At 38.1% G+C, this 27,114-nt stretch overlaps 1 protein-coding gene across 1 annotated transcript in view; it reads left to right on the top strand.

Annotated features, from left to right (window-relative positions):
• The first annotated feature begins 3,291 nt into the window (after positions 1–3,291).
• The window catches only part of HIF1A (hypoxia inducible factor 1 subunit alpha), a 51,412-nt gene continuing 27,589 nt past the window's right edge, over positions 3,292–27,114 (top strand). Inside the window, exon 1 of the mRNA XM_063290443.1 lies at positions 3,292–3,519. Coding sequence (XP_063146513.1) covers positions 3,476–3,519 — 44 coding nt within the window. The 5' untranslated portion in view covers positions 3,292–3,475. The remainder of the gene's footprint in view (positions 3,520–27,114) is intronic.

The raw sequence follows: 27,114 nt of genomic DNA, 5'->3' as shown, positions 1-27,114 counted from the left end.
AGCGCCACTGGAGGAAGACAAAGACTGAATTCGACCAAACACAGGTAAAAGCCGCCATTAAGGCCTACCTTGTGGCGATAAAAGCGGCGAAACGTCAATATTTCTCTGCTCTTATTGCGTCTGCAGAATGTCACCCGATGGCCCTGTTTAAGATCACTCGATCCCTTTTGGGGAAGGTGGGTTCAGTGACCCACCTACAGGGCCATGCAGAGGAATTTGCTGAGCATCTACAGGACAAAATCGCTCGGATCTGCTCCAAGTTGGACTCCAGGCGTGAGGTGTGGTCTGGAGAGATACCAGGGGAACAGGCTTACCCAGTTATCTGGGAGCAGTTTGATCCTGTTGGACCTGAGGAAGTGGACAGGATCCTACAGACAGTAAATGCCACCGCATGCCATCTAGACCCGTGTCCCTCCTGGCTAGTAAAAGCAGGCCAGGAGGTCACATGTGGTTGGGTCCATGCAATGGTTAATACGTCCTTGGGAGAGGGGGTGTTTCTGGCGGCCTTTAAAGAGGCATTGGTACACCCCCTCCTTAAGAAGCCATTGCTGGACCCTACTGTCCTGGACAATTTTCATCCAGTCTCCCACCTCCCCTTTCTGGGGAAGGTGGTTGAGAAAGTGGTGGCTTTGCAGCTCCAGAGGGTCCTGGAGGAAACAGATTATTTAGACCCCTTTCAGTCAGGTTTCAGGCCCGGTTATGGGATGGAAATGGCATTGGAAAATGGCATTATGGATGATCTCTGGCGGGAGCGGGATGGAGGCAGTGCATCTCTCAGTGGCCTTCGATACCATCAACCATGGTATCCTTTTGGGGTGGCTCAGGGAGTTGGGGGTGGGCGGCGTAGTCTTATGCTGGTTCACCTCCTTCCTCCAGGGCCGATCCCAGTCGGTGTTGATAGGGGAGAAGAGATCGGCCCCACGGCCCCTTCTTTGTGGGGTGCCACAGGGATCAGTACTCTCCCCTCTCCTTTTTAACATCTACATGAAACCGCTGGGTGAGATCATCCGTCACCATGGGATGAGTTATCATCAGTATGCTGATGATACTCAATTGTATATCTCCATCCTGGGTGAAGTAAGTGATGCCGTGACCACCCTCTCTGAGTGTCTGGGGGCTGTGGGGGCCTGGTTGGGGAACAACAGGCTTCAGCTGAACCCTGGTAAAATGGAGTGGCTGTGGGTTAATGGCCCCTCGGCTCCCAGGAATTTGCCATCTCTAGTTCTGGATGGGGTTGCACTGCCCCAGACAGACCCGGTGCGTAACTTGGGGGTCCTCCTGGACTCACGGCTCCTGCTCGAAGAGCAGGTGGCAGCCGTGGCCAGGAGAGCCTTTGTGCAGCTACGTGCTGTGCACCAGTTACGCCCCTTCCTGGACCAGGAGGCCCTTCGAACAGTCACTCATGCCCTTGTTATCTCTCAGATAGACTATTGCAATGCACTCTACATGGGGCTACCCTTGAAAAGTATCCGGAAGTTTCAGCTGGTCCAGAATGCAGCCGCACGAGCTGTTTTTGGTGCCCCCAGAAGGGCACATGTAACACCGCTGCTGCACAAGCTGCATTGGGTACCAGTTTGCTTCTGGGTCCAATTCAAGATGTCGGTTATCACCTTTAAAGCCCTACATGGCATGGGGCCAGGCTACCTGAGGGACCGCCTCTTCCCCATTACATCAACTCGTCCCACCTGATCGTGCAGAGAGGGCATGCTATGGACCCCGTCTGTAAAAGAATTTCATCTGGTGGGATCCAGGAAACGGGCCTTCTCCGCAGTAGCTCCCGCCCTGTGGAACATGCTGCCCCCGGAGGTGAGATTGGCCCCATCGCTCCTGGCCTTTCGGTGGAGTCTGAAGACCTGGTTCTGCTGCCTCGCTTGGGGTGGAGAGGGGAATAGAGCTACATGGGGATGGTTGTTATAGACCACTCCTCCCACACTTGGACTGTTTTAGATGCTTCACCACTTGGATTTTTTATTTTTTATTCTTTATTTTTTTATTTATATTTATATTATTTTTTACTGTATTTTACTTTTTGTATTATTGTGATGGTTTTAATCGATTGTTGTAAACTGCCCAGAGGCCTCCGATGGGAGGAGATGGGCGGGGATAAATTAGATAAATAAATAAATAAAGATGTATTGTTTTTGGAATTTAGCCAATTACTGTATACCATATTTTTCTGGAATGTATCACCATGTTTATTCATACCTGAAGTTATGATCTACTAAGTTTGGTGAGACTTGCCCCAAATAAATGCATGTGGGCTACAATCTTCAGCATATTTTTTGGAAGGAAAGTCACCACTGTTCTGCAGTGTAACCCCTTGCTCACTTTTTAATGTAGAACAAGTGGGCCTATTTTTCAGTGATTGGAAGTGTGACAAAAGCTTGTACCATTTGCTGGGGAACATTTCAACCAACCTTGGTGTAGTGCAGAACAATCAGTTACATGATGATGGTTAGTTGGGAATATGTTTGTTTGATTGCCCTTCCCCAATCTGCACCTTGTAGTTTACTGCTAGATGTCTTTTTGTTAACCTTATTTTTTTACATTGTTTTAATCATATCCTGTAATCCAGCTAGAGTCACTTCACAGCTGAGGCAGCATGCAATAAATAAGCTGCATTTTAGTCTTGTTTGTCATATGAACCCAGCCTTTGTTATTAATTTATGGTCAATTTATTGGGTTGAGTAAATCAGTAAAATTTCTAGGGCAAACACAGCCTTTTAGAAATATATTTCAATTTTATATCAATTTGTGTTTAACAGTTTTTTTAAATTTTGCCTGTAACACTGCTGTTACCTTGCTTTTTTACTATATGCAAGGTAGACTGCATTTTAAGGGTGGAATAAAAACAATTCAGATGAGCAGCAGCATTCCATGTTTCACCCAAGGTAAGAGTAGGCCTTCCTGTGGGTGGGCTAGTCGGCGAGTGTGAAGTATGCCTGCCGGGCATGCTCAAAATACAGTACGCTCTTCGGGCAGGAGTAGACGAACTGAGTGCCGACACTTCCAAATGGCACTCTTATCAGGAAAGCAGGCAAACGCGAAAACCAGCGCCAAGGGAGACCGACGCTTCCTTCGCTCCCGCGTACCGCCCCAACACGTGAAGCGAGAAGACGCGGCACACCTTCCCACGGTCGCCTCAGCCAAGAGGGGTTGTGAGGGGGGCCGGGCCGCCAGGAGGCTTCTCATTGGGGCAGACCGCGCTCGTGACGAGAAGGCGAGGCCGAGGCCGGCCGGTTTCGGCTCCTCCTGCCGGGCCTCCTCTTTTCCCCTCTGCCGCCCCCTCCAGCCAGCTCCACTTCACAGCCGGGCGGCCGCCACTCGCGAAACGACTCTGGGCCGCTTGGAGGGTATTTCCCCGCCTCCCGCCCTCGTTGGCTTCTTCCTTCCTTCCTTCGCATTTGCAGGCCGCTGAAGCCCGCCGTCCTGTGAGAGCCTGTTTCGGCCAGCCAAGCTGGCCTCCGCCGTCGCCATGGAGCCTTGCACGACGACGGGTGGCTCCTGCGAGAAGAAAAGGTAAAAAGATGATCCTTTGCTCTTCGCGGCCTGGGAGCTTTTTCGGGATTGGGCTGCCTGCTCTTGTTAGGGACCCGGAGGAGAATGGAAGCTTTCCCCCATTTTTTAAACAATGTAATTTGATGTGTGGAGTTTCAGGAAGGAGGGAGTGCCTGTAGACGAGGAGAAAATGCGGAGAGAGAACCTTTCCTTTTCTCCCATCTTTATAATCTCTGTCTTCCCGGGCAAACCCAGTCAATCTAGGAGCGGTTATTCATCCCAGCTTTTCCAACCGTGTGATCGCAGACAGGCTGGATTAGAGTCCCCATCCTCCTCACCAGCGAAACTCTGGATTATGGGTATTATAGTCTGACGTGTGTCCGGAGGTTGCCAAATTATGTAAACTCCCGCCCTCTCCCCAGTTTTAACCTGATTCTGTTCTTCGAAATTTTGGGTGTCATTTTTAAAATTTTTAACGCACTTGGTTTACCTGATGGTTCAAGATAGGCAGAGTGTACTTGGAAGATCTCGCTTTTGTACCTTTTTCCAGGGATTTGTTATTACTCCTTCAGACCTATTTTTCATGCCCATCTTTTGTTCGTAGCAACACCCCCTCCTTTGCTTCTCAACTACCATTCTTTTTCCTATTTTCTTTTCTTCCTGTAAAGATCTTTTTGTCCATCCACTTTTGTCTTCATGTTTTTTTTATGTCCTCTTGTGCCCTCCCTCCTCCCCATCCTTCTTTTCCTTTGGAGGATGTTTTCACTCTTTTATTTCTTCTCCTCCCCCAATTGTCCACGTCGCCATTTTGTGCTGGGGGGGGTGTGTGTGAATGTGAGAACCTGAAAGAGGAAGAGAGAAGAAAAATCGGTGTCCAAGATTTGATAGTAGATGTTCTTGGCTTGTAAAATATGAAACTTTTTTGCAAGATAATTGCAAATGTACCAGCATGGAGTCTCAGTATTTGCATTTTTTAAATTTTTTGCTACTATCTAGATTGAGGCATAACAAGAAAGATCTGTCATTTCAAAAAAGTCAAGAAGTGTGATGGCTTTAATATGATGATTGTCTCTGTTTTCCAGGCATTCATCACAGGAGTTATGTTAATGTGTCTTGACTGTTTGTAAATGGATATGAAAAGGATGGGTCTATCTTGGCCTGGTTCTGATTTGGAAAGAACACTTTGCCTGTGTACATTTTCAAGTTCTTTGTAGGCAAACAATAAGAGAAATCAAGTAGAAAAGCATGTAAAAGAACTGTAAATAATAGAGATGGAAATATGTTGTCTTTGGTTTTAAGTGGGAGGGTCGGTGGTACTTTTAAGGTTTGAAGATTTTTTAGTGCAAGTCTCTCTAGTAAAAGAGAATTGCAGTTTTGTATATTAAAAGTCATTTTTATAATGTGATTGTCCAAGTAACATGCAAGCACCTTTGTACATTAAAGCAATGAACTTCAGTGGAAAGTGTATGTGTGCATGTACACCCACACACGCACACTCTCTCTATATGTATGTATGTATGCATGTTAAATACAAATATACTTGAGTAATATGTGTGGAAAGTAGCTGTGCTACTTTATGTGATTTGAACTGCATTGTATGGATCTCAGTAATGAGAGGTAGTGGGAGATCCTGACACCAAAGTTTCCTTTTTTCCCTTTATCTTTGGAGATAACACTCACAAAAAGTTTTTAAAGCTCTTTAAAATGGTTCTTACTGTTTTGTAATCTTACTTACTGTACGTGTTGAAGAAAAAGGTGGAAACAACATTTCATTCAGACTAACAGTTTCTCCTGCATATTCAGATTTAATTTAGAGCCATAGTAACTCTAGGGTGTTAACACTGCTTCTGCTCGCTGTAACCGCTTGTGCTGTAGTTGCTGCCTTTTGCTTCAGGTTCTTTAGGTGCTGGGACAGATTACCCTGTATTCTTCAGCAAAATGACACTGAAAAGGGCATTGTAACTATCTTTTGCCTGGCAAGGTTAGCAGAAGTTATTCTAAGTCCCCGAATTGTGCTTCCCCTACCTGAATCTTCCTGAGATACTTTAAATTTGAGTTCCCTCCAAGCTACTTTTGCCAAAATATGGTTGCTACACTTCAGTGAATAATTAGCAGTAATTTTTTCGTTTGTGGTAAGGTTTCCATTCATATGTATTTTTGGAGGTTGAAGGTCCTTGGATTGTCTGTTTTATATTTGACTAACTCCAAACCTTTTATATAGGGTTGATTTTATTAATTGTTGTCTAAATCAGAGTGCCATTTTTACTACTATGTTCATTAAACCAGTTTAAAATATAATCTTTTTATTTAGCATTATTGGATGTGAACAAAATGCTCACTGCAGTGTTATATATATTAGTGAGCTGTGGAGATCCTGGTTTTGTGCTGAATTACGTTATTAATGTAAAGTATATCTGTATTCCTACTAATTTTCCTGGGTATGCAGTATTTATGAATATAGAGGGTGCATTGTACTTGGTAAGAATATGCATCATATATTGTCTTAAAGTGTCATTGACTGTAATTGTGCATAGAATATGAACTTTCATCACATAATGGTTGGAACAGTTTTTAAAGGATATGTAAATAATACCTTAAGCACTCTTTTTTTTAAATCCGTTCAATCGTGTCCGGTTCTCAGAAACTGCCTAGACAAGTCGCTGCAGTTTTCTTGGCAAGGTTTTTCAGAAGTGGTTTGCCATTGCCTCCTTCCTAGGGCTGAGAGAAAGTGACTGGCCCAAGGTCACCCAGCTGGCTTTGTGCCCAAGGCAGGACTAGAGCTCACAGTCTCCCAGTTTCCAGCCTGATGCCTTTGCCTCTATACCAGACTGGCTCTCTTAAGCATTCTATACTGTGCTAAAATATCATGAGGCCTCTTGATATGGTCAGATATAAGAATGGCTTTACTGGCTCACAACAAAGAATAATTTGCTGTAGCCAGGTGATATTGGGTAGGACTAATCCAAGGCTTTTTGCTGCCAGTTGTGAAATATATGAGTACTCCCATCCCCACTTAATATTCAGAAATTGACTAGGTTGGCAGTTGAATAGCTGTGACAGAACAGTGGCAGGGGGTGCGTGGGCTAGGGGAGGTATAAGACAGGTGATGTGACATATAGTTTGGATATCTCCACCTCTAGGATCTGTCTCATTCTGTGTAATGGTAGAGCAGCCCTGATCTTGAGAAACATTCAAGCTACATGAAAAAGGTAATTATCCACCAAGTTTCAGAAATATCTCCCTGTTCTAAGAGGAACGGTATAGACAATACAAGCTTCTTTTGAGATCAGTTTATATGTTAATCCTTCTCTTGGGTCTTAGTGTGAATGCTTAGCAGTTTGTAACTAAATACATAGGACTAGCAAACAGGTCCCATAAATCCTGTCCCCACTCCAAAGTTATAAAGCAATTAAGAATTCTTCAAAGAGGACTGGATTGCTTTGTACATTTATAGGCCTTGTGTAGGAAATAGGTGGATCTTATTATACCACATTAAATTAAATATGATTTTTTAACCACTCACGATTTAAAATATAGTTCAATATATTTGATATTACATTTTTCGGAGTTTGGGGGAAGCTGCTTGCAAAGATTCTGGCTTTCTCTGTTTATTTTGCACGCTAATCTTCTCTTTCAGAACTTGAATGAAATCTGGATTCTTGAATTTTTACATTGTAAATACTTTCTGTATTCATCATCTCTTTTTTCTTACCTTATATCCCAAGGAAATCTTCTAAAAGACTTGATGGGATTTTGTAGAGCTGTGCAATTTATAGGTAATATGACAGGTTTTTCCTCTTCATCCCCTATTTCACCTTACATCAGTTCTAAATTACAAAGAAACAACATGTGGTGGAATGATTCATGATTTGGTCTGAATACTTCTGTTAAAAAGAGGATTGTAAACTTAGTAGATGAAGTTGTCTCTCAGAGAAGCTGAAACATGGACCTTTTAAAAAAATCAAGAAAGGTTAGCTTTCCTCAGAGTTGTTTTATCTTGCAGTGGGGAAATCAGAAAGAACAAATCACAGAACCTCACTCTTAAGCTCCTTTCTGTTTGGCAGAGGTTGTATTTTACCATATTTGTAACTGTAGCTTGTATAGAACCTGTTCCTATCACCCCAGTTTAATTCTGACCCAAACCATGTTCCATTGCTTTCATTTGCCCTAGTCATTTTTGGTTGATGAATATACATTTAAAATCAAAGATGAAGGGAACTGTGTACAGGAATGTTTGATAATATTAATAAGCGTGGGCTAGTGGTTTAGTCCAAAATGCTTGTGTGCTTTCTGCCCAAGACTAGTCCTTGTTTGCAGCATCCTCTTGTGCTATATAATGTTTCTCCCTCAGAGTTTAGGAATTATCCACTGAATGAAAAGGAAAACATAATCACTTCCTTGCAGCCCCAGAGAATATACTGGATTCTGGCTTGCCAGCTGACTTTAAGCCGTTCTGATACTCTAATTCCTGGGAATGTAAAAATTTCCATAATTCTCCTTAACAAGTATGTCTTAAGTTTCATGTTTTCCTCAATGAATGGAAATGGCCAGACATATGCTTCTGGGAACTTTATGCAAGTATTAGAATGATGTTCTTTCCTTTTTTCTAAAAATATAGTTCAGACCCGTATTCTTTTGTCTGAGCTTATGGTAACAGACAAACAGGGATAATGAATTTTGAATTCAAAACAAGCTGTCTGTAGAAGACTTGCCACCCAGTGCAGTCTTATATTTGTTTGAAGATGGTCTACTGAATTCTGAGAGGTTTTTGAAATTGCTTTTGTTTACAAAAAAGGATACAAAACTAAAGCAGTGTTTTTAAAGACACCATTAAACTTCATCACATAGAATAATCTTAATGAGCCTTTCTATTATGTGAGTAAAGAGCAAGTTCATTTGCAGAGAATAAATTCAGAGAAGTTTAATTCCTTATAAATATAAATATGGAATTAGTAACCTTACAATGTTAGTATAGAAACCGAATAATATATTGGAATATGTGAGATGTAATTGGCTTAATTTATAGGATCTTTTAAGACAGTTAAGAAGTGAAAGTTTAGTGACATTCTAACTAGAGCGTAATGTTAAGATCAATCATTTAAACACAAGTTTATATTTTTATTGGACTTGATATAATGCTGACACTTTGCTAACCATGGGCAACTAACTTAGATCCAGATTTAAGAATGGATGCTTTATCCACCACCAATTTGCGCTTAACTCATAGTGTGATTCATTTGTTTTTGATTTAGTAAGTTATGTGGACCCAGAAAATTGTGGTTTATTCAATAAGCCATTATTAAACAAAACCACTTAGCTATATATTGGTGTTGTAAACCTCTTGGAGACTTAGGAGAGGGGTGGTATATAAATAATTGTTTTGTTACATGTCTCATGTGTTTAAAATATTTTATTGTTAAATCCACTGTGGATATTTTAATGCAGTCTAAGCATTTGTTGGAGTCCTGTACTGTTGCTGATTCATACCATAGTTGTTTTATATTTTTGCTGTTTTTTAAATTGACATTGACAGTATAAATCTAATCAAATAGTAATAAATATGTATATGAACCCAACCTGTCTGTTCATCAATACTTTTAACTTAATAACGAATAATTGAGGCTTTGAAATGGATTAAGGGACTATCTTAACCATTTAAGAAACAATGAATTGGATTGGGTCCATGGGGAAAACAGCAAGATGAAGTATGCTATTTCCTAGGAGTGACTTCTGATTCTTTGATGATAACAACAAAGAGTCTTATGACAATTTATTAATAATATGTTGGACTTTAAGGAGTCACATGAATGTTTTTGCTGAAAAGACTAATACGTATATCCCTTTGGAAATTATGCACTTCAACATTATCTCTGAACAGAAAAGTAGACTTAAATAATTTATATTTAAAAAGTTAAAATTGCTCTTTTCATTTCTGCTGCTTGGAGTGGTCCAGAGCTTTTGTTGCATACCATTTTTTCTTAGAGAACTTTAATGATAAGCTTGTTCCCTCTTGTTCTAAAACACATATTGGATATGAAGTTTTGTTTTGAATTTTTCTTTCTGAGATTTGGATGGTACACTAATTGAAAGATACCTTTAGGGCACTATGGACATTTGTTCTTATGTTCAGTTTTCAAATCTATTAAACATTCAGGTTTTAGTTACCAGTATGATTTGTGGAAATAATTCTACAAAGATTTCACTGCTCTTAGTTCCTGAGAGGGACCAGCTCTTTATGTACAGTATAGAAAAGAGTTGTGGCCACTCTGAACTAGATTGCTCTCTTGTATTCTGTAGTTATGCATTTTAGAGTGTGAGAGCTGGAGTTTACAACTTTGTGGAGGATTGTTATTAATTAATAGGAATATTTGCTTTAATAAATCAGAATGCTTTTTGGATATGCTTTTATGCTATCAACTGAACTGATGTGTACTAGTTGTGAGATTGGGCCATTACTGTGAATCCAAAAACCTATACTAAGAATGCATCAAAAATGTGAATTTGTGTAATACGGCTTTTGACCTTCACTGTGGTGAAGATATCCTTTCCAAGAATAGGCACAGTTTGCATAAATTCTAAATGATAGTGGGCAGTAGTAACCTTATAACGACAGTGATAAATCTAGGGGTGTCCCTGTACTGCAAGCTCATTCTTCCAATGGGAATGCAACCTTATTCAGAGCAAGCAATTTCCATACTACTTGAATACAAGAACAATTCAGCTTATTTACCTAATGCAGGCCTTCACATTATTTAAGTGTTAACTATCAGTTTAGACTGGCCAGTCCTGATTAGAATGTTATAAAAAAATAGAGCTGGGTGTCTTCAGCATACTGGAGCTTCAGACAGATATTAAATAGCTGACCTGGAAACAAGAGGGTACTTTGAGGCAACACAGAGCATTTAATTTAATCGTCAGCTGCCCTGATTTGTTTAAATTTAATAAAATAAATAAAAATAAATTAAGGCTACTTGGGTGCCAAGCCATAAACCTCCCAAATACTGTTCCTTGAGACCTGTCTCACAGATAGGAAAGGAATCATTATGTAACTATGCCCCACCCCCTAATGAACAGCTGGACATGAAAACTTGTATCAAAAACTGCTGTGTCTCTTCCAATAAAGGTAATCCAGTAGGATGACAAAGTAATTCTGTCCATAGCAAGACAGAAGTCCACACTGAAATAGATGTAGATAAACAGTATCCTCTAAGAATGCTTGCAATTGGATTACCTTCACTCTCTTCATCGCCTTGCCCAAGAAGAGAAAAAATATTCTCCATTGGATATAGTTAAGATAATATGCTAGGCCTAAGGACCATTTGCAGGAATGTTCATATCACTGACTCCTTAACAACAGTTGGTTCCAACTGTTCATTCAACAATATGCTTTTGCAACAAAATGTTCATAACTCACTGGATCCATCTATTAATTTAACCATGACTAGCTGAATGAGCCATGATGGTAGAGCAAACCAGCCCAAACGTCTTGATCATGCTGTTAGACTGCAAAAGCTGAAACTGATCTCATATAATTGCAACACTAGAGATGTCATTTGGAATTGTAATAATGTGAGCATTTAGATATGTTTATCACATCAAGCCTCTAAGGGTTGTAAAACAGCATTTCCAGGAGTAGATGCCATATATAGTTCAGTAAAGCTTTACTGGGTGGAATGCGATCAGCTGAACAAGGAAGCATCCTATATTTCAGTGTTAGAGAGGACACAGGGGGATTACTAAATTGCTAAATTGTTCCTGTCTTGCTGTCCATACTGAAGCCAAGGACTAGATAGGATAACTAGCTCTAGCTATTGCAAAATCTCTAAAAGTATTCAGAAATCAATTAGATTTTATGTTTCTCCAGAAGGAATCTACTACATACAATCAACCAGACCAGACGCTTCTCTGTGCTAGTGGAAGCTGCACTGAACAGGGGGTTGAACTAGATGACCTGTGTGGTACCTTCCACTTCCATGATTGAACCTAGCGGTGTTTCGTATATAACTTACTACAGAGAAAACAAATTAGGATACCAATTTGGATGTGAGGAAATGAACTAGAAATATGTGATAAATAACGCTTTCCTTTTTACAGGACAGGGTTTTGGGAGAATCACATAATTCTGTAGTGTTAGATCTATAGTGTAAGATAAGTCTCTTTAGGCTACAGAAAAAAATAATTGATAGCAAAAGGTATGAAAGTAGGAAAGCTTTTTTGTATTAGCCAGGTGACTGATCATCTGAACTATTTGTTTTGAAATGTTCTCCAGCAGTACTATGAAGCAACTATGAAGAGTGCATTTGCTTATGATAATTGGAACTTGTATACAACTTTCATTATCAGATCACTTTGTCCCTGTGGCTGACTTCTTTGGATTGTTTTGAGGATGCAAACCTAAATGTAGGGTTCATATAGCCACACTGTAGTTGGTTTGATTCTTAGTATGTTGTGTGTCCCAGCTAACAGTGGTTTGTTCTATAAACCATGATTTATTTGGTTCTGGTGTAGTGTTGTATATAAATCAGGTCAGTATTGCTTGTCCAATAAAACATGATTAAAACATAGCCTAATGTGATTTATAAATCTACTCAACCAGCATAATAACAGCAATAATGGGAAAGAAATTTAAAATTTTCAGAAAAATCAAGAAAGACACTGCAGATTAATTATACCCAATATTTTACATTCTGCACATCTGCCTGCCTGCCTTTGGACATTGATTTTGTGGAGGGGAAAATAGTGTTGGGTGATATTTTATGCATAAATGTGGAACATCTCCAGTGAGTTTGGAACAGCCTGTTTCACATCTGAAGCACCAGTCCCAAATATGAAGAATTTTGAATTCAAAACATTTTATAAACCTCTAGGAGGCTTCTAGGGTGTAATATGCACCCTGGTCTGCTTGCATTAATAATTAAAAAAGTAAACTCTGACAATCAAGTAATAGTAATTGATTTACTTCAGCTCCAGTCCCTGAACAATCACCATGAACAGAAAAAACATATTTCTCTGCCTGTAAAGTTCAGTAAGCAATAGTATGGGCATTTGCAACCTGAGAGCTCAGGAGCATAATAGGACCTGTAATGCAATATCCCCATTACGTTGGCCTACCCCACCTGATCATCCAGAGAGGGCATGGTACAGACCCCGTCCCTAAGAGAATTTCATCTGGTGGGGTCCAGGAAACGGGCCTTCTCTGCAGTGGCCCCCGCCCTTTGGAACATCTTGCCCCTGGAGGTGAGGCAGGCCCCTTCACTCCTGACCTTCCGGAAGGCCCTGAAGACTTGGTTCTGCCGTCTCGCCTGGAGCGGGAAAGTGGGTAACCATTCTTGGGGGTGGCTCGCACCCTAGAGGCCCTCCCACCAGCTTGGAATTTTATACCCTCTTGGATTTTATATTTATTTATTGCATTTTATAATAATTGTAATGGGTCTGGTTTTATGAGATTTTAACATTTATGATTGGAGATTAATTTTATTGTAAACCGCCCAGAGTCCCTCTTTTGGGGGAGATGGGCGGTAATTAAATTTGAATAATAAATAAATAAATTTTACAGTGAACATCTTGCAATTAGCAGCTTGCCTCAAAAGGAAAGCACAATAAAACAGAACATCACATTGTAACCACAGACTTCCATACAGTATAGCAAAGACATCAGTGAACTCATCTACCAGGCAAGTAGTAGTTTTCTTTTAAGTCATAAGCAGTTCTTAATATCTGAACATGTGCTTAACGAAATTTTCTTCACCTCCACTCTCTCCTCCCTTCAATTAGCTTTAGCCATTGGCAGCAAGAATGTTTTATTGACTCAAAGGCTTGGAGGAATTTTAAAAAAGAACAAACACCAAGCTGGTTATGGAGATTATAACACTCAAGACAATATGGAATAGACTGTTTCCCACCTTGTCTCATACTTGGGATAAGTATAGACTCTTTTGTACTGAGTTCAGAACATTTAGAACAGTTTGGATAATTATAATTATTATTGTGGAATTTACTACAAGATGAAGTAATGGACATTGAGTTGAATTGTTTGAATTGTTAAAATATTTGGTCAAATTCACGGAGATTATTAAAGCTGACAGTTATAAGCTATGTTTTACTTCTATTATTATAGACAATATTTATCTGATACTATTTACTAAGGAACACAGGAGGGGTGTCATTGATTCATGCTGTATTTAGTGGCTTTCTATTGGACATTATGTGACTGAATATTAAAGGATATAGATCTTTAGCTGAATTGTCAAAACTCTTCTGAAGCTCTCAGAAGAGGTTGAAAGGACAGCCAACATCCTCCCTTTATTATTTGTTTATGTCAGAAAACACATCAGCAATAAGATTCAGCATTTATAGTGCACTTTTTGAATATTCTGGATATTTGCATACGTCATTGTTTTTATCACTTTTCTCATATTTTCAATTATTTACTTGCGGGCAAGTCTTGCTTATTTTAACCACCATTTGTAGAATAAGTCACAGCAGTTGGATTTATGCTTTATACTAGTCTGTAAACTATCATTTACAATCTCTGTGATCAAACTTGTACAACATGCTAAGACAAAATGAAATCAACCACATTGGGGTTTAACACAAGAGTTTCCAAGCTCTTTATACTAATATGTTGCTGATACTTTGCAAAATGGGTGCTGGTTTAGCTTGCCCACTCACCAAATGGCTGCCCTAGGAAATCCAACAGTTATTAAGCACCAGTTCTCCCTATCACTTCCTCTACATCCCCTTCTGCAAAATACTCCCTGAAACCTCTGTTTATCTTTGCCTTGAGAAGATTGTGATAGTTTTAAGAGTCAGTACATTAGTCCATAAGTAAAAATTTCAAGGGGAATACATTATAAATGTATGTGAGATTAAGTGTGTAGTTGATTTGGAAAATTGTATGCCAGCTCTGTAGGTTTATAGTTTCTCTTAATGTAACTTGTGATAATATTTGGTTTCTAACATATGTAGTTGCATTTATATTAGCTGTTGATCTTGCAGATGGGCTTCTAGAATATTTGAATCACACACCCTTTTTTTTAAAGTTGAGATATCCGCAAAGGTCTTCAAGGAAAGGAGTTAACATGTTCTTTGAATTCTCTTTGCTCTTTTGATTTTTATTTATTTTGATACATAGCAATAGCAGGAAATTATTGATTGCTTCTTACTGCTGCCTTTCCTTAGGAGTATATATTTATTGTCAGTTTATCATTACCCAAACTATTTTCTGTAGAAATAAACACATTTATCGACCTATTAAATATTTAAATGCCATTGGGCAATTTGTGGTTCAGTATACTGTATGAAACAATTTATTATAGTTCATCTGTTAATTCTTAACATATTATGTGAACATAGCATTCATATTTATCCAGTTTTAGTGTTCTGTGGGAACCCAGCTGCTATAACTGCAAATTACCATCCACGTGTTCCTTGATTTTGATCTGATTGCTCTTTGCACACTTTTTTTTAAAAAGTTCAAATATTTTTATATATCTACTATTACAGCCCATTAAAAGGCATGTTTCTGCATGCATAACAGAAACCACTTGCTTCTTCCCATGCCACAATAGCGTGTCTGAATGAATAAAATGTGCAAGTATATGAAGTTGACAGCACTGATAACACATGTACGCTTGAAATTAACACTGTGACAGAACAGTTCAGAAAATTCCTCCTATGTATTTACAGGCCAATGCCAGTTGCGTACATTTGAGCCCTTATTCACCCTGAAGGCCCCTTTTACCCTCATTCCATGCTCTCTGTATTTTCCTGATATGAGTCTGGATGGACCTTGGTTCCAGGCATAATAAGAAGTAGATACCTAGAAAAAAGTGGAAAGAAAAAGGAAGAGGATGACCAGCAGCAAGGTGGATAGATTGATTCAGTTACAGCGACAATAGGTTGGAAGACATGAAGGACCAGGTTGGGAACTGATCTCCCTAGAGGAAATCTATTTATGTGATTGCTAAGAGTTGACACCAACTTGATGGCACATAATCACCTAGAGAGAGTGCTTACTCACCTCTCCTTGCTTTTCTTTCCCACAAATGGCCAGATTGCCCTTAACCATACCCCGAAGAGGCCATCTGTTGTTTTATTGGCTAGATTTATATACAGTCTCTGTTACAGCAGTATTATGCGCTAGGAAAATGCTGTCAGAAAGCTTTGTAAATTACATCCAGGACCTTGTGATATTAAGGGCTATATATTAGAATTGGTAATTATTTTATGGCTGTTATCTATGATTAAGCTAGAATGAAGACAGAGACTTTTTATAGGAAATGCCAAGGACAAATCTTTGTGTTCATATTTTAATACTTGAAATCAAAATATTCATTTCATGCTGTTGGGTGCCTTGAGGCCTCAAAGAGTTTATTTAGTAGAATATCTAACCTTTAAAAGTGTAGAAACTTTAATGACATTTTACATATTTTTATATAAATTTATTTTTCTCTTTAGCTAGAGTGTTAGTTAAGGAAATAGGGAAATACATCTAAGGCCTCATGTAATTAAAATATTGATGGAGTCAGTGCCTTTCAAAAGAGTTTACATGATCACCGGTCTACTGATGTTTTATGCTGTGATGCTAGAAATTTGCAGCAAATGTTTCTTGATCCAAAAGCATTTGCAGTTTAAGACACATTTGTATAAAGAGGGCTTGAGTACAATTGTTGCTTTTCATTTAATGATATTAAGATCACAGGAATTGGAAAACCACTATTGTTGAAGAGTTACAAACTAGCAGCAGCAGAAAATTCCCCACTAGCATCACATTCTTTGATTATTTTTTTTCCAGATCTTATCTGTCTATGAATGTTACAGTTTTGCAGAAGTATAGAATGTGCAATTACCTACAGAGCTTTACTTCTTGAGATTTTTTTTCTTTTGATGACATTAGTTGTAAGACAGAAGTATGAAAATAGACTGAAAGTGAGTGCCTGCAATGCTTTTTGCATTTTGAAAACCAGAAGGTTGGGTGAATTAACTCACATGATCTCTTGAAAATTGATCAGTTGTGCGAAGAGGTATTCCTTAATTTAAGTTACATTATACAAATAAAATAAATTATTTGATTTGATTTGTACAATGTAACTTAAATTAAGGATAAAATAGTAATATAAAATATACTGTAATAATATAATGTAATTATAATTGTAATTATTAATTTATAATTATACATATTTATAATAATTTAGTATGGCAGTGTATTGGCTGCAAATTAATACAAGAGTCTCCTAATTGTTTTGTTTTACTTCTGGTTCCCCAGGATATTTCATATCATATTCTGGTATACTTTGCCATTTTTATTTTCTGTGAAGGCTTCTGTCAGGTTCAGAGGCATTCTTGGAAATAAAAATAACGCTGGAGGCTATCCTACCAGCTTTTCATTTTCAGTTTTTGAAAAATCAGTTAAGCGGGGAACTGGATGGATGCCAAGGATACATATGCATGGGGACCTATGATTCACGATATAATTTCCATCTGAAAGGACAGCTAAGACAACTTACGGACTACTATTTTACATCATAAATGGTTCACACTAGGAATACAACCTTGTTTTCAATTCCAGTTTCTCTGTTCAACAGTTCTGAAATCATTAGTTCTCTTGACAGAGTTCCAAGTCTGTAGGAAGTTGTCCAAGTCCTATTGACCTAGTTCTTTGTGTAACCTATATTGGTTTTGTGGCACAATCTTTCTCCTAACTGTTATGTCTAAAAACATAATGCAGGAAGCGTTAAACTGAGCTTTTTCCATGAAAGACATTCCTAAGTTCAAACACAACATGTCCCTCTCAACATGTGTATTCGTAGTGTCTGCTGAACCCAGTGGGTTATGCCCATTCTTTTTTTTTCTCTTCTTCCTATTTTCTCCTGATTTTTCCAGTATTGCTATTGTTTCAAAATCTCCTACTTCCTGATTCCCCTGCCTATCTTGTCTACTGTGCACCAGCCTCCTCAGCACATCTCAGATCCCTAGAGGACTTAATTCAGTGGCAGCTGCACTTTCTTGCTTGGCTTTATGACATTAAGCTCAGTCCTTTGCTGAGGTTTCATTGGAATCTCATGCATGAATCAGTTCCCAGACTCCTACCAAAAGATGGAGGGACCTCTCAAGCTAGTGTCAATATATACATGAAACTTCATATATACAATTAGATTAAATGTAGCCATTTTGGCGGTTTGAATAGTATATTCAAATAAATTTAAAGCTTTGATGTATAGAAAAAGATATTTGCATTGGAATGTTGCGAGGAATGTTGGACAGTAGGCAATAAGACAATATATATTTGGTACATCAAGGAAAGCTACTTGAAAATAGGCCATAACAATCCACTGGTTTACTCTCTTCTATTGAAATGTCATTATCAGGATCTGTAGAATTTATATGGGATCATAGACTTTTATATAATCTCTCTGTTTCAAGTCTGAGTCTCTAAATTATGGACAGAAAATGCTGTTGTCAGTCAGGACACTCAGCTCTGGTTTGTGATCTGAGAGGTAATTTGATTATCTAGCCAATTTTTCATCTGCTTTCAGTATTTTTTGTAAGTCACTTAGGGTGCCTCTGGCCATTGCTTGGTGAAGGCAGAAAGATTTTTAAAAAAAAACAAATCTAGTCGAAAATAGTATGCTTATATGGGTTTCCAGAGGTAGGCTTCTCTCAGACTATTGGGCTTCAATCACTTTGTTTTCCTCCTTTTGATTTTCTGGAAATGGTTTGTAATCTTTCAGGACATGTTCTGCAATACATTTAATGCTGCTTCATTCTCACAGCATTGTTAGCATATTCTTGCTTGCAATACTTACACTTCACGGGTTGTTGTTTTTTTTGCTGCCATCAGTAGCTTCTTTATAATGATATGATATGCTTTCCCTCCTCTCCCCCCCCCCCCCCATTAGGAATTGTGACTCAGGTCTGAGAAGGGAATTAGCAGATCAAGTCCTTTTCACAATCAGATCATCAGAGATGACCATTGAAAAGTCAGAATCAAGCAGTGTGGAACTGCTTCTGGCTACTTCCTGGCTGTTCCGTTTCACAGTGGGAAGTCTTCCATGTGGCACTGGCCACATGGGGGCTAAAAGGAAAAACAAGGATGCTTTCCTCCTTGTTTTGCAAATTAAGCCTCTCCCTTCTCTTCTTTCCCAGCCATTAGAACCAGTAGGGAAAGCCATGAAATACCTGTTTCTCTCACATTTTTAAGAACAATCATCTGTAAAACAAACATATAACTTTGAAATTCCCAAACTTAGTGGAATTTTTTTCTGCAGAAACTTTGGACATCCCTCCCCTTGCCTGCTTTTTCCAGCTTTTGTCTGTTTCCAGAAATGAATTACAAAATGCACATGTTTATCTCTGGTATGACAGAAGTATGAGTGCATCATCACATTCTGTTCTGCTTTCTTGTTTTATAATAATTTGTGCAGATCTATGTAAGTCAAGTAATTTTATGGGGATTTTTAGGCAGTTCTGACCTTTTTAATTGTTGCAAAGGGGTATGCAACATTGAATTCAAACTGCTCCCATTTCTAGTGTGAAACTGCTGTTTCAAGTGCAAAAAAGGCTGTTTTGAACATTTGGGAAGTTTTCTTCAAAACACATCTAAATGCTAATTTCTAGTTTAAAAGAGGAAGTTTCAGATTTGAAACAATCCCTAACTTACCTTCTTACATTTTGTAAATGAATATATTTCTTTCATTTGGCCAAATAAATTTTGTTTCTTTTTATTCAACCCTGAATAAAATCAGGCTTAAGCATATTTGAATTAATTTGGACATAGTTCATATGGCAGTGCTATGGCTTTCTCCATTTGCTCACTGAAACAGGCTGGGTGGTTACAGAGGTCCATACTGCATTTGTCCTTTATTTATACACTGGGCCACAACAGGAGCTTCTCTTGCATTAGTCACCTACAATCTGAAGTGTCATGCCCAAACTATTCTAGAAAGTCTACAAGCTTGTTGGATCAGATTTATGGTTTGTGAGTCTGGGATGGGGATGGGAGTTGCAAGACAAGGAGGAATCCAATGATACCTGCCAGCCACATTGGATTAATATCCACCAAATACCCTGAAAGGATTGACTAGAAACTTTTAAATTGTGGACACTAATACCTATTACCATAGATGTAAATAGTATTGTTTCAGTGTTCAAAAAGTATTTGATAATCATTAAAACTATATAGGGCAGTGATCATTGCTTTCCAGAAATTGCCGTACTGTAACTTCCAAGAGTCCCAGGCAGCACAATCAATTTTAAATTATTTGGGGGTTTACAATTCAGGAACAGTTCTTTGCCCATGCCTTTGGTAAGGATGACTGAAGTCTCCTTTTAACCTAGGTTGTTTTCTTTTTCTTTTCTCCCACCTGGTTTTATTATCCTGCCATCTTTACCCCCCTTTTTTTGTTTTGTTTCTTGTCATTTTTAATGTCTTGTTTTTCATGTTCTAAATAATTTGTAAACTGCCCAGAGTCGCTGGGAGTACATTTAATAAATAACTAGACAACCCTATGATCAGTTGGGTCATCCTTTGAGAGAAAGGTAGTGCAGTCTGATGTGACCAGAATGAACATTAAATTTTAGGCTGACCATTTTTCCCCCCCAATGCTGGATGGTTCTGTGACCATCTAAGAAGAGTATATATCAGAAAAATAATTGCAGTGGCAAATGAACTTCAATAATAAGTCAGTATTTACTTACCTAAACAAATAAACAGAATGACCACTGGCAAGCAAAAAAGCAGTAGGAGTGGGAGCGACTTCTGACTTTCTACCGGCTTCTCCACTGACTTTACTTGCAGGAGGCTAGCAGGGAGTGTTGGAAAACAAGATCACGTGACCTCGGGGATGCTGCAACAGCCACAACTTTGTGAACAAAACTGGTCTGAACTTCGTAGAAATGCTTTTGTCATCAGTGATAACATGTAGCCACATTATCTTCTGTCAACCCTATTTTTTATTGCCCTAAATTTTTCCAATCCTGAAAATAGTTTCAAATGACTCTTGCCTTTGCATTATATCCAAAATATTTAAGCTTTAGCTTTTTTATTAGTGCTTCCAGTGGGCAGTCTGGCTTTATTTCACCTAGTTGAATTATTTGTTCTTCCTGTGGTCCAAAGTACTCTCAGTAATTTTCTCCAGCACCACAATTGAAAAGTGTCATTTTTTCTGCATTCAGTCTTTCTGGTGATCCAGATGCTACAAATGGGGAAAACCAGGGTCTTCATTATGTATAATTTTGTTTTTAATGCAATGTCTCTGTGTTTTACTATTTTGTCTAGATCTGTCACCATCTTTCTCTCAAGCAGCAATTGTCTATTTATTTAATTCAATTCGTAAGGCTGCCTAATTGCAAACGACTCAAAGTGGCACAAAACAAGTTTGAAAACACATCGTAAAAACAAAACAGGAACCATTAATAATCACAATGCTGTGTTGGGTGATACAGGAAAAATAAAACAGCAGATATGAATTTTTGTTCACAAATTGCCCTGCCTACTGGAACAGCCGAGTTTTAAAAATTATCCTAAAGGCCAGTGTGGCCAAGGCCATATGGACTTCAGAGCAGAATGCTGTTCCAAAGGGCAGGGGCAACGATGGACAAGGTATGCCTCTTAGGTCCCATAAGGTGGTACTCTTGTTGGTGGGACAGGAGCATTTTAACTAGTCATGGCTACAGTCCCCGACCCTGTAAATTTTGGAGCCTAGGAAGATAAAGTTCACTTTAACTTCTATGCCTATCTGCATTGGATTTATTTATTTAACAATATTTATAGCCAGCTACAATCCTGATGGATTCTGGATGGGGAACAGCATAGCAACAAAAAATATAAAGAAAAATACAGTACAAAAAACATTAAAATACTGTATAGTTATAAATGGCTCAATCAATTAAGTACTGGAAGCATATTGGAATTTTATTGTTTTTACTCAGTATCATGCCCTCAATTTCCAGGATGTGGAGAGTATTCTATGCTCTCCCCTGTTTGCTTGGTCTATACCCATATACCTAGCAAGAGGAAAGATCAAGCCTTCTTTAGATGACTGGATTGGACAAGGCCTTAGATGACTAGTTCTGTCAAGGCTATTGCCATAATCTTAGGATTTATTTATTTTTTTAAATATTGAACTGCAAGGTATTTATTGTAAGGTAAAGTCCATAACAACTAGTCTCATGTTCCAGGCATAATCTCAGCTCTTTTGGATCAGACCAAAAGACTATATAATCCAGTATCTAGTGTCCCACAGTGTCTAACTAGATGTCTACAAAGAACATCAAAGAAAGAAGCCTTCTTTCTGTTCCACAGTGGCTGATGTTCTATGGTATATTGTCTTACAACTTGAGGGTTTCATAGAAACATTGGAGTTAATAAGAATAGTTAATACCCCTTCTGTCTTTCATGAATTTCTCCAGATCCATTTTAAACCATCATCACTACTTCCTGCTTCAGTAAGACTACCAGATCTGGGCTGTATAAATCCACATGTCCACTAGATGGCAGCACAGAGTTAAGAATACTGTATATCTCTTTCCTGACATGTTGTGGTCATCTGTTTTTTTGCAGCCCAGATCTGGTAGCCCTAGTTTCAATGAACTGTATAAATAAGTGTTAAAATGAAGAGTTAGTCTGAGAATAGACTGTACTTCACATGTGGTTACCAACGTAAATTCATGAGATTTCAACTGTGAATTTCCTAATTTGCTGTGCACACCTTTAGCTCATTCTGCTCTTCTGATTTTTGTATAGGAAAAGTCTGTTTATACTCAACATGTTGAACTTGATCTAAAGATGTGAACCTGTAGATATCAATGATCTGCATTGTGATTGTGGCAAGACTTTTGCACGGGGGGTGGGGAAGTTCTGAAAAAGTGTGCAAGAAGTTTCTTTCAGAACAGCTGTAGAACCAGAGGGAAGAGGTCTTGTAAAATTGTGGCCATTTTCCAAGGTTGGGTTTTGCTGTGGTGTATGTGTCATACTATGAATAGCTCACTTGATTATAAATTGTATATATAATATAATTTTCATATATCATTTTTTTTGTTCAATACCCCTTTTGTCCAAAAATTGCAGAATGGATGGGAGGAATACTAATCTGAGGCTTTGTGAAAAGTCCCTTCTCATTTTGGTTCAACATTTAATATGTGCTATAGTTAGGAAGAACATTCAGAGTAAAGTCAAAGGAACATACTTCATCTTCAGCAGAACGAAAGTAAACATTTCCACAAATTTTATAACAGTTATTTGGCAAAGCAGGGCATTTTTCTCAACTCAAGATTCAAAAGAAGTTCTGTGAAATAAGATTCCACTTCAGATCTTTCCATCTAGAATGAAAAAGAGAATTGTCCATCATGATGGCAATGTTGGGAATCATTAACAATTATTCCTGGAGAAAAGAATGGGAGGCATAATAAGAAGTAAAGCCTTTTAAAAACAGCTGTGTCAATATATCCTGTTTTGTTTCTTAAAAGGTGAATTTGCAGAGGAAAAAGAGGACACTGCAGATTTAAGTGCATTTTTCTTCCCTCATGCCTAGCAGCACCAAGTTAAGCTTGGCTGATTTCAAAAAGCTAAGTAGGTTTGGACCGTGCTAGTACTTGGATGGGAGACTACCAGGAAATCTCAGGATTGTAGTCTAGACTGGAAGTTGAAAAAACAGACTGACATACTACAATATGGTATCTTTAAAGAGATCTCTTCCAAGGAAAACGTGGGTAATTTTTGTTGTACATTCCTTCTGCCTCATTCACATACTTTTACAGGAATTCCTGTATTTTGTTACCTCTTCTTCTGTATATCTTTTGTTCCTACAGAAAATCCATTGAAGTAGGAAACAGAGAGAGCTGCCCACTTACTACTGATTGGTAACTGTAGGAACCATTGGTATCAGCTATTTGGAGGACTTCAGTGAGACATTTAAAATTTATTTTAGAAGGCAAACATGAACATCTTTATATTAGCAAGGAGTATTGTATGTAGAATGTTTAGAAATCTGTTTATTTTATTTAGCTTGAATATAATACTTCTTGTTATACTCTTAAATTACAGTGAGTGTGAGTGTCTAGTCAAAAGAAGCTGGATTAATATACTATAATACAAATAGCATGCCTGCTTTCAGAAGCCTTTATTTTGTGCCTTCTTGACTTTTGTCAACTGAAAATTAGTAGTACTTTCTGTGTTCAGAAAGAAAAATAATTGCTATAGTAGTTATTCTTTTAAATCCCTATCTCCAGGTGGATGTAGATGGTTCCCTGGAAGCAATTATAAGAGGAGAATAAGCAAGTGCTGAATTACAGTATTGATGATGTTGTTGTTTTTTTTGAAGCCACAGGAAAGAACCTAATAAAATTAAGCTAGAAATAATCTTCATAAGAAAAATCTGTTTCCTCATTTTGCATGACAGCTGTTACTATATTTTTCTGTGGTTAGTTACATATTAAATACATAATTGTGCTTAGATTGTTTCCATGAAACCCCCAACTTAAATACTGGACTTGATTGCTATCATGTTGATGGGATTGTCAATTTTTAAAAAAATTAGTGACCCTGGTGCCTCCACAATTATATAAGATTGTCTGTTGTTACGTGATGCCTCAAACGGTTGCCAAGTCCAACTCCTGTCTGAGAGTATCATGGTAGTTTGCAATCTGCATGAAAAACAAGGCTTGTTATAATATAAAAAGTAAGTTGCTCAGTTGAGTTTGACTCTTGATGATTACACGTCTGTATAATTTTGTGAGCAACATTATGGAAGTGATTTATCATTGCTTTTTTCAGGGGTGGTGTTTGTTTTAACTTTCCAGTCTAACTTACAACATTGGAATTGCCTAGTCGTCTTCCATCCAAGTGGTAACTGGGCTTGATGCTGCTTAATGTTCAAGTTCAGTCAAGGTGTGATTTTAAACTGATGCTGAATGATAGTAGTGCCAGTGATGGTAGAAGTTCAGTAAGAAAGATATTCTGTAGAAAAGTTGTTACCATATAGAAAGTTATCCACCTTTTTTCCACAGAAGCTTTCCTTGTAAAGGGGTGAAGGCAGGTTGGTTCAAGGAGATCTTGAACATTTAAAATTTGATAGACCAAAATGTAGTGCTTAACAAAATCTGTATAATGCCTTTTTGTGAAGATTTAATTTTGACTCTTGTTCAGTCTTTGTCCAGACATCCAAGCAACTCCTGCACAGCATTGCCTGACTCAGATGATAGAGTGAGAGAATTAATGTTGTTAATAGATTGGTGTCACTTCACTCCAGTCTTCCTGATTACTTCAACTGGCAGCTTTCTGTTAAAAATTATGAAGATCAAGATAGAGTACCAGTGCCTTGAGTTGTACAGAAACTCCCCAATGCTTATTTCTGAAGTGAACTCTGAAAGGAAAAAGAAATCAGTGTGTCTTTGCCTACTTCCATTCCAATGAAATACCAAGAATTATACTGTAGTATCAAAAGCCATTGAGAGGTCAAGAAGAATTGGCATATTTGCAATTGCTTACCAGGAACATAGAGAACATTTAATAATCTATTCAATAAAAACTTGGATAGCTTGCAACCTCCCTTTCTACCTTTTCTCTCTAGGTACTTATTTCCCCTGGACTTGATCACCTTCTTAAGGGAAAGGGGACTCACTTGCCTGTAAAAAGAATTCACCTTTTGGGCAATATCTAAAAGCTCTTTTTCATGTAAATCATCTGAGAGTTAGCAGTGGTTGCAATACAATAAACAGGAAGCTAGCAAGTAAATAGAAGAAGTGTTCTTGGAACAAAGCAAGATAAGGCTTTTTTATTAGACTTTTTAGGCGGTTGATAGAACTTTGTGAGGCAGTGGCTGGCCACGTGAGGCCATCCATGAGGCCATCTTCCCCAGGTCTCTGTGGGCAACCTTGGGAAGAAAGCACGGCCAGCCACTGCCTCTCAAAGGGCCAGGGTGGGCCTGCCACATCAGCAGCAGGGGAGCAAGAAGACCGTGAAGGTCAGCTAGGGTGGCAGGAGCCACACAGTACAGGGGGGCCAAAAGGAGGGGAAATAGGTAGGTGTGGGGAGTTCAAGCGCCCCTGCAGTAAGTGCGGCAGGCTGCCAAGCACCCAAATTTCGATTGCGTGACTGTGGGGGCACTGCAGTGGCTGTAACTTTGGGGTAAGTCCCTTTGTTCAGTGCCGCTGTAACTTCGAACAGTCGCTGAATTAATGGTTGTAAGTCGAGGATTACCTGTATGTATTGTTCAGTAGTGTTATTCAACAATAGTTACGTTGTAGAAGACAGGAAGTTTTTAAAATACATCTTAAAAATGAATCAAAACTCTTTTTTAAATATGGAGAATATATATTTTTAGTTAACATTTAACATTTCATTTCAACTGTATTTTACTTTGTTTGCTTTGTAAATTCACTTAATACTTATTGAGGCCACAAATGGAGGTTAATATTTGATTCAAAAACATAAATGCCATGCCGTGTAAGTTGATTTCAACATGGTTTATAATCACATACGTCAACACATAAAACAATAAAATGTTTAAGAGTGTTTTAAATATCTAGCTAATACATTAGCCCTATATATGGAAAGAAATGTTGAAAATAGTTTTTTTTAATTTCCTCCTCATTGTATCTAAAACGTTTATGTCAATATCTAGTTTTTAAAATTGTCAGCAGGCTAAGTTTCCTGAAAAAAAAGTAATGCCTGGTTTTGAGTGATTATTTTAAAAATAAATATAGCAGAACAAATTGGATTATTTGATGACAAATTCTATTAAACAACTGACAGTGGCTTTAACCAGACTCTTAATTCACTCTTCTTCTCTAAATCCTTGCTATAGATAAGTTAAAGTCTATAGAATGGCTAGCAGTAAGTATCTCAAGGTCTGCTGTGTTCTTTTTTTCTTAGACTTGGGATAAGCAGTACACAAAATAGCAGCAAAAGGTATTTATTTCAGTCTCTTGGAGATTTAACAGTGTTGATTTCAAGACTTTTAAAAAAATCTCTCTTTACATAATGAAGTAAACTTACCTGTCAGTGACTGTAATTTAACTGTTGCAAAATATTGGAAAAGATACATAATCTTCAAAAGAATATAATGGATGCAGTTGATCAATACCTATTTCTTAAATATGTTGCATTCTTAAACCTCCAAACCCTGAACATTTTTTTATTCTTCCTAGTGAATTTAAAGTATTAGCAACTAAAATAAAGGTTTATACTGTACTCCATCAATTTGACCAGTGTGATGGGTTGGGTCTTAACTCCTTTCCTGGCCTCTCTAGATGATTTTTTCATACTAGTACACCTTTGATTTTTTTTCTGGGCCACATAATAGGAAGGATTACGGAGCAAACTATCCCGTGTGGAAGAGACTCCTTGAAAAAGACCTGGAGGTCAGAGTTAATCTGATGGTAAAATACTCAGCTTGTTAAGTGTTATTGAAATAAAAAAGAGACAAAGCAGTAGAAGGAAAAGAACCATTGATGGAATCAACAGAAATACCAATTGAATTGAAAAGCAAAAAAGAATTTATAAAGAAGGAGAAAAGAAAAAAGGATCTCAAGACAAGAAAGGTAGTTAAATGAAATCTGAGGCAAGCATAGAAGAGTCTAAGAAAAGACAAACATGCTTTCCTTCAGTGCTGCAGC

This window comes from Candoia aspera, chromosome 1, assembly GCF_035149785.1.
Source record: "Candoia aspera isolate rCanAsp1 chromosome 1, rCanAsp1.hap2, whole genome shotgun sequence".
Lineage (NCBI taxonomy): Eukaryota > Metazoa > Chordata > Lepidosauria > Squamata > Boidae > Candoia > Candoia aspera.
This window is presented reverse-complemented; position numbering and strand designations above follow the sequence as displayed.